The sequence below is a fragment of the Marmota marmota genome, unplaced genomic scaffold (assembly GCF_001458135.2).
Source record: "Marmota marmota marmota unplaced genomic scaffold, marMar, whole genome shotgun sequence".
NCBI classification, from domain to species: Eukaryota; Metazoa; Chordata; class Mammalia; order Rodentia; family Sciuridae; genus Marmota; species Marmota marmota.
The window spans coordinates 8,883,515-8,892,284 of NW_025999924.1; the positions used below are offsets into that span (position 1 = coordinate 8,883,515).

At 41.7% G+C, this 8,770-nt stretch overlaps 1 protein-coding gene across 3 annotated transcripts; it reads right to left on the reverse strand.

The window, feature by feature from the left end:
* Positions 1-2,319: 2,319 nt before the first annotated feature.
* On the reverse strand, positions 2,320-8,770 carry Fst (follistatin). 3 transcript variants are annotated; one of them, XM_015497313.2, is made up of 6 exons: positions 8,598-8,770; positions 6,528-6,719; positions 5,892-6,110; positions 5,118-5,342; positions 4,217-4,444; positions 2,320-3,511 (listed from the first exon to the last, which is right to left on the reverse strand). In XM_015497313.2, the coding sequence occupies exons 1-6, from the start codon at positions 8,680-8,682 to the stop codon at positions 3,429-3,431; spliced, it is 1,032 nt and encodes a 343-aa protein (XP_015352799.1). In that variant the 5' UTR covers positions 8,683-8,770; the 3' UTR covers positions 2,320-3,428. The 3 variants fall into 3 exon arrangements, with proteins under 3 accessions (XP_015352799.1, XP_015352798.1, XP_015352800.1); XM_015497312.2 differs by having other exon boundaries at positions 4,217-4,447; XM_015497314.2 differs by having other exon boundaries at positions 2,320-3,768; positions 4,217-4,447.

An 8,770-nucleotide genomic window follows, 5' to 3' on the forward strand; every position in this document is an offset into this window, starting at 1 on the left:
CCCAGAGGGGCTCTCACTGAGCTATATTTCCAGTATTTTTAATTTTTTTTATTTTGAGACAGGGTCTTGCTAAATTGCCCAACTTGGCCTTGAGCATGTGATCCTTCTGCCTCAGCCTCTTAAATAGCTGGGATTACAGGCATGTACCATAGTAGCAGGCTTAGGTATATTCTTTTATCTAGCTATACTACAGTAATCAATTTCAGCAAATTTTACATTGATGCAATACTTTAATCTTTGGATGGTATCCTGGTTTTGCTAATTGGCCCGATATTTTTATTCATAGCATAGGTAAAATAATTTAGTCTAGAGTCATTTTGGTGTCCCATATGAGGGTGCCTTTAATTTTGCCAAGTTATATTTTTGCCATACTTGAGGAACCATGTCTGATATAGTATACATCTTAATATAGGTCACATCTGATGAAAATTAGACTTCTGATTGATTTTTCATTATCATTTTATATTTTACAGTTTCCAATAACGATTAATGAGTCATATTAATAAAAACTAGTGACTAAAAACTAGTAATAACTACTTATGTTAAGTACATTATATACTAAGTGAATTTGACCTTTTGAAACATAGTTTAGGTTCTAGCAATCAAATCACCTAATGATATTAATTTTAATTTGAAATGTCTTAAAGGGTTGAGAAGATACCTCAATGATATGCCATTTGTCTAGCATATGGAAAGACTTACCATATAGACACACATACACACACATTTTGGTACTACTAATAAGATTACTACACAAGTATGAAACTCCAAGAAGGAAAATGAGATATTAGTGTTTAGGAGGAATGATTGATGCTGACAAATACAGAATAAAATTTTAAAGAAATAATCTGGGTGTTGTTTAAAAGGCAAGCTGTTGATTTTTTTCACTCCTGCTTGCCAAGACACATATCTATGCCTATTAAATTTGATGTTTTTACTCTGATCAATGATGGCAATTTCAAAGCATGTGTAGCATCTCAAGATCAAGCAACAAATCAATTCCAGGAAGGGTTGTGAAGCACATCTGCCTGCCCTGCTTTTTTTCCTGAGAGCCTCAATGGCAAACAGGTAGCTCCTTCATGCTGGAGAAGATACAACTCTTCTTGTGGTTAATGCAACCTGTTTGTTCTCTGCACTTCCTTCCTCTTTTTTCTTGGAACTCAGGGCTAAAACACAACAAAACCCTACAGGCTCCTAATCATTTAAATAAACTCTGGCTACCAAAGAGCTTCCTCCTCCTCCACTAAATCTCTCATTTGGTGGCTATAGTTGAGAGCTATTGAACTTTGGTAATAATTTTTAGCATTACTCAAGTAAGAATATTTGTTTAGCAGTGTTGGTAACATTGACTCTTTGCTTTTTCCTTCCCAATTCTATTCCTCGCTTCTTTTCATCTTGCACTTTGCTGTTTTAATATATTTAGGCTTTGAGTAAGTAGCACACAACAACTTGGAAACTTGTGTTGATTATCTACTTATGTATTCCTATATATTGCCATGTATTAAAGGACCCCTGATTAATGCCCTAAATGCCATTCCAAGGCTTTAGTAATGTATAACATAAACTGCAAAATATTGACAGCCTTTCCTCTACTTTGCATGTCATTATTTAATCTTCATGAAGATTAACTAGTTTGTAGAAATCCACCTTCACTCATCCTCATCTCACCCAGTCTCTAGAATTCCAATACTATAACACCCATTTCTGCAATTGATTTCAAGAAGGTGCTTGTTAAATATTGTTGACCTGTTTTTACTTTTCCTTGTGATGTTGCTTTGTAAAGATCCGTGGGCTATTTTATTTAGTTAAGGACCATGGTATATATTGGGGACTCCTGGCTGTGGCACCAAGCAGTTAAGATGGTATTTTCAAATGGAAACGTTAGGTATGGTATAGGGAGGACCCACATTGATAGTGTCTTTCTTCTGTGGCTGGGGACACATATATGTTACTCTTTATATATATATACATATTTTTTTTATACTTGGGCATAACACCTTTATTTCACTTGTTTATCTATTTATTTTTATGTGGTGCTGAGGATCGAACCCAGGGTCTCGCACATGTGAGGTGAGCACTCTACCGCTGAGCCATAAGCCCAGCCCCACATATATGTTACTCTTGCAAAAGGGTTGTGGGACCTTAGATCCCTTTATCTTTCTAGGTCCACTTAAGTGATTTGTAACTACCTCATTTTGGAGACTCAACTGCCTTGGCCACTTAATTCCAATGATAACCATATCCCATAGCAAATGCTTCACATACATTTTTACTTAGAAGCCCAAATATCTTCTTTTGAATCAACAGGAATTGAGACCATTGGGTTTTTAAAATTTTTTTATTTTTTCACTCATCATTTATTTACAAATACACATTATAACTTTTATATACATTGCACATTTACATGGTAGAAAAGTACAAAACTATATATTTAAATGAATTTATATTTAACTTGCCATGTTTGAAAATATAAAATTGCATCAGAAAAAAGTATTATGAAAAGCAAGAAACTTGAACTGATAAAGCTTTGATAGGACTTTCAGGGACACATTGGCTGAAAAAACTAATTTAAAAGGTACAGTCGACTAGCGTAAAGGAAACACCTAAAAGGTTGAATGTGTAGCCTTCACCTTCCTTTAGACACCCATATCACTCCATTTCTTTGGATCTGTAACATCTTAAAAGGATGTTAGAAGTCTAACATTGCTCTCACCAACTTATAAAAGTCTTCATAGGAACAAGAGAACTGAATGAAGGAATTTCCTTAAAGGTGCCTTTCCTCTGTACCTGTATTTGAGTCAGAGTTATAATGCCTTTTGGTCAGTCAAGATTCCTTGTAAACAAAACCCGAGGGATCATGTATGTACAGATCAGGCAGCAGAGAATCCAATAAATAAACATGACAGAAACTGACATGCAAGTTTGTTAAAAGTGGAAAAGAATCTAACAACAGTGAAATGAAGGGAGACAGATGAGTGAATGGATAGTAAGGAATGGACTCAAATGGTTTACAAGGGGGAAAAAAAAAAGCTTTTACTTTACAGGCAAGAGACCTCACAATAAATAACAACTGCTCTTCCTTTCATTGATAAACTTCTTCAAAAACAAGGTGTACAGTCAACCAGACATTTTATGTATAAATTATAAAACATGACACAGTATAAATAAATGTCTACAAGTCTCAACTATGGGCCTCATCCAGTAGACCTCACAATGACCGCCTCTCCGTGCCCAATGAGTAACAAGGTGGCCTGGGAGAGAGTTTAGGACAAATGTCCTTTAATGTATACTTTTCCCCCCAAATAAATAAGCATACACTTATTTACAGTATGGACAATATATTTTCTTTTTTCTTTTTTTTTTTTGTTTTTTTGTTTTTGTTTGTTTTTTGCCCAAAGGCATGTCAACACTGAACACTGGTGGAGGGTTTACCACTCTAGAATGGAAGATATAGGAAAGCTGTAGTCCTGGTCTTCATCTTCCTCCTCTTCCTCGGTGTCTTCCGAAATGGCTAGATGGGGGAATACAGGGGAGCTGTTGTTTAAATATGGACAACAACAGCGCAGAAGCAGCTCAGTGTATGTTTTCAAAGCCCTCTGATACAGCCATATTACAACGCTGCATTTTTATGTGACTTGTAGTGAGATTTTTTTTTTTTGGCATCTGCTTTTATGCAATAACTTTAATTAAAAAAAACCATAAATCTATGAAGTCAAAAACTGCAGAAAGTTCTGAAGAATCAATGGCTCAGGTTTTACGGGCAGATTCCTGAAATTAGATAAAAAGCGCTCGTGTTCTATGTATAACTGCTTTGGGTCCTTAATTCAGAGTTAGTAGAGGCAGTGGCCCCTGTGTGATAATATAAAACTGTCGTTGGGGGGGAAAAACATAACTTTTGAAGCAGTTAGTTTAGATTCAAGTGTTAATGAAGCAAACAGCAAAGCATACTACTACAGCAAAAGAATTAGGGGCAAACAACTGGAAACAAGTTTTTAGAGCAACGCAATTGATGATCATCAGGTAAGTCCTAAAAGCCAGGAAACATTGCGGAGAATTTTTTTCTATGGATCATTGAATTGTTGGTGAAATTTAGCAGCTACCTAACTTACATAGAAATGGGTTTATGTGGGGAGGTTTGCGTGCTTTTCAAGTGTCCATTCCCTAGAGCTTGCCTGGGAATGCCTTAAATTGCACCAAGGTTACAAATCGCACTTACAGTTGCAAGATCCAGAGTGTTTAACTTCTAGCAGCACACCTGAGGAGCAGGCAGCCTCCTTCATGGCACATTCATTGGCATAGGTGGCATTGTCACTGGCACAGACAGGCTCATCCGACTTACTGTCAGGGCACAGCTCATCACAGAGGGAACACCGGCCTCTGCCAACCTTGAAGTCCCATAAACATTTTTTTCCACCACTGCATTGGATATCTTCACAGGACTTTGCTTCTAGGATATAATACATCTGTGATGAGTAAACTGATTGTCCCATTTCCCTTTTATTTTTCTAGTTCCCTATTAATAAATATAAACATATAATTTATATTTTATTACTTACTCATGGGAATAATGAATATGTAATGCAAAAATGATTGATAATTAAATACACACAAAGACACACACACCATGAACTACTACACCCACATGAACTACTACCGAAGTTCATGAAAACAATATTTTTCGGAACAGGATTTCACAGTTAAATATGCATCTGATTATTTCCTACAAGTGGGATCTTTTAGAAAAGCAAGAATTCCATCAACTACTGGAATCTGATAACAGATTTTAGGAACTGTTAAATAATTACTTTTTGCTTCTAGCAAGTCTAGCACTTCAAAAAATGTGCAAGATTGTGTAGTTCTAAGTTTTCTAAGATGGAATATTGTTTTCTGCTTCCTGCTGGCATTTGAATATATATGTCATTGCTTCCAGAAGACAATGGTTTCCACAAGGAATGCTGTGGTCAAAACAGTTTACCCAAACTGGGAAGTGTTGCTTGCTCTGCTGAAGCTATGCATTTGGGGAAGTCATGGACTACTCAATGGTTAAATCCACATTTTTAATAACAGAACTAGCTTTTTCAATCCTCTATTATCTCTTTTCTTTCCTTAATACCTACTGATACACTTTCCCTCATAGGCTAATCCAATGGATCTGCCCAGGAGGCAGGTGGCCTTTCTCAGGTGGCAGGCACTGGAGTAGGTTACTCCATCATTCCCACAGAGATACTGCTCAGAGGAGGTGGGCTCCGGGCAAATCCGGTTACATGTCACACAGTAGGCATTATTGGTCTGGTCCACCACACACGTGGAGCTGCCTGGGCAGAAAACATCCCGGCAGGTCTCTGGAAAAAAAAAAAAAAAAGGAAACATTTCAATAGGCACTTTCTAGTCCTTAGGGAGTAAGCATTTGGCAATATCAAGGAAATCATGAGAGAGAAGCCTCAGCTTTCACAAAAGGTACTTTGGGGGGCTGAGGAGGCTGAAGCAGGAGGATCACAAGTTCAAAGCCAGCCTCAGCAATTTATCGAGGTGCTAAGCAACTCAGTGAGACCCTGTCTCTAATAAAATACAAAAACAGGGGTAGGGATGTGGCTCAGTGGTCGAATGCCCCTGAGTTCAATCTCTAGTACCCCACCCCTCACATACAAAAAGGTACTTTGGGAGCCTGGTAGTTTTCAAAAGGACATATATGACTCTCAGTTGGTTCCCTCAGCAAACTTAATGACCCTTTAGAAGTAAGAAAAGGACTCCTTTATTTGGTATCACTATTATCATTATTGCTATTATTAGGATCTCACTATGGTTATCCTATTCCACAGGGGTCTTCCAGAGTGTCAACTTAAGGTAGAACACTGAAGGGAGTAGGGGTCTTGTTTAAGGGTGGGACCTACTTTTACATTTGCCCTGGTACTGAACTTCCAGTTCTGGCTGCTCTTTACATCTGGCCTTGAGGAGTGCACATTCATTGCGGTAGGTTTTGCCATCCAGCCCACAGACTGGACCCTTCCAGGTGATATTGGAACAATCTGGGGCGCAGACGCAGCGTGGTTTGTTCTTCTTGTTCATTCGGCATTTTTTCCCGGGTCCACAGTCCACATTCTCACATGTTTCTAGGAGTTGGAGAGAAGCACAGTTAGAAATCAGGGTCAGGCAGTGGCCAGGTCAGCCAGGAGGGCTGCACAAGCCTTGCGAAATCTTGCAACCCTGGTTGTGCTGGAGGGGCCCATCAAGCCCTTTCCTAGAAGACTCAGAGGGGGGTTAAGGGGTGAGGACTGTGGATCTGGACCAGCCTGTATCTCAAAAAGCACATGTTGGCTGGTTTTACCACCACATGGGACCTCTGCAGACCTTGTTTTGCCTACAGCATGTAACAGGCTGGATTTGACCCAGCTAATGAGAGCTGGGGGAAAAATGGGAGAGTCCACCAACAAAGCTCTCCTAGTCCCAAGCCCTAGCTAGTTAGTGCTGAAGCTGAGGGTTAGACGCCCCCTACTGAGGGCTTGAAAGTTGGGGAGGAAGAGCCCTACCTTTACAGGGTATGCAGTTAGGAGCACCCCCATTGAAAATCATCCACTTGAAGAGCGTGTTGTCATTCACATCCTCCTCTGTCCATGAGGTGCTAAGACGACCAGTACTGCAGCACTCCTCCTTGCTCAGTTCTGTCTTGTACAGGACCTGGCAACGGCCATTCTTGGCTTGGCGAAGCCAGCAATTCCCAGCTGTGAAGAGACAGGGGTGGGGAGGTGAATGAGTGAGCCATGGGATAAGGGGAGGGAGTCTGCCATCACGGGAGCAAAGAAGACCCCAGGCAGATGGGGAGGGGGCAAGCGTGGAGAGAGGGGGTGTGGTGGGGGTGGAGGAGAGAGAGAGACAGACAGACGGGGGAGAAAAGCAGAAAATAAATTGAAGAGGGTGGAGAGGTGAGAAACCGGGTGAAAGGAAGCCCTGCTCACCAAGGTGGGAGGTGGGCGAGGGGGAGGGAGGGCGAGAGGGAGAAGCCAGAGCGCCCTAGCCATATCAATGTCAGTTACCAGTGACCCAGACACAACACGTGCAGCTTGCATTGACTTTTACTAGACTGTTTACTTTTATTCGTCCCATTTCATAACCTGCAGCGACTGGAAGAGCAGATTAAAAGAACCTGACAAAAACAGGATGCGACGGATGTTTTTACATGTTGGTTTCATGTAGGCGGTAAGGGAATTATTTGTGACAGGGGTTAAGAAAGTAGGAGAACGAGAGGAGAGAGAGAGAAGAGAAAGAAAGAAACAGAGACAGAGACATGCAGGGACAGATCAAGAAAAGGCATTTGTGAAAAATGAAAGCAAAAAGCAACCCGGCCCAGCCTGGAGCTGCCCTGAGCGGCCTCGAGGCGAGGCGCAGCCCGCCCGACGGGCCGTTTTGCAATCCGTCAGACCCGTAGCATACCGCAGCCGCTTCGATCTTTCGAAATCTCCAAGGGCTGCTTTCCCTGGCGCCCACCTTCCCAGCACCCAAGGCAGCACCTCTACCCGAAAGGCGGGCAGACCACAGCGGTGCGGGACAGTCGGTGAGGGGCAGTGCCCAGAATGGCAGTTTACAACGCACAAAATGTGAACTCTAAAGCTGGGAAAGTAACTTGTTAAAGGGTGGGTGCTTCTAAACCATTTCATGGTTATATATACCTACCTCATACCTACCAAGAAATATTTGCAAATAGTTTCTCCCCTCTTCCCTCTTTTCAATGTTCATAATTTGGGCAGGATGACTTTTCATGAATCACCAATGCAACTTTAACAATAATTGGACCGCAAGCTGCTACTATCATTATTTTAAAAATTCTCTCCAAAGACTAATTGAGATAAAACAAGTCAAGTTTTAAAAGATAAACTTCAGAAATTTCCTCTTAATTTATGTCAAAATCTAAGTCAGTTGTTAGGGGGTCACTACTGAACAGAAAGTTAACAGAGCAATGAGGCAAAAGGGAAAAAAAACTGTAAAGTACTCAAAATACTTCGGGGTAATAATTTGGCCCTTTTTTTCGGGGTTGGGGGAGGGGGTAGGAAGGAGCATCCACTAAGCAGAAAACTACTTCCCTCTAAAATTTTCAGCACCCACATTTCCAAGTTTGGGCAAAGTTTCTGAAACCATGTCCTCCAGCCACGCAAGAAAATTTGGTATTTCTTCCTTATTCGCCACCCCAGGTCATTTTTTAAAAGTCACCAAAAGATGTGAGAGGAAGATAGGTCAGATTGCAAATGGGTCTATTGAAATCTCCAGGCTACTGGTGCTTGCTTATTCCTCTCTTCAGAGCCAACCACCAGAGATAACATCTAAAATCACCGTGGCCAGAACTTGGAGCATCTAACACTTAACTACTGAGAGACTCTAGCTCATTCCCTTTCCCTTTTTAAGGATAATCGAGATGCAAACTCCTTTCCTAGCTCTAAAGTGTCATTTCCTTCAATTTTTTCACTTCTCTCCATCCCGGAGTCTCTTAAGTTGGTCCAACATCTTCCAAGAGCAGCGTTGTTCTGAACAGACCAAGTGGAGACGACAGAAAAGTAGAATCCCCTGCCCTTTGCCCAGCCTAGCCGGCGCATCCCCCCCTCACTCACCCTGGGCGCTGCGGTCCTCCATGAACTGGCAGAGCAGCAGCAGCAGGAGGCAAAGCCCGCCGGGCTGGTGCCTGGCGCGGACCATCCTGGGGGCAGGCGCGGGGCGAGGAGCGCGGCGGCGCGGGGAGCGGGCGCGGCGGCGGGTGGCTCGGGCAAGCGGCGCGCGTCGCAGA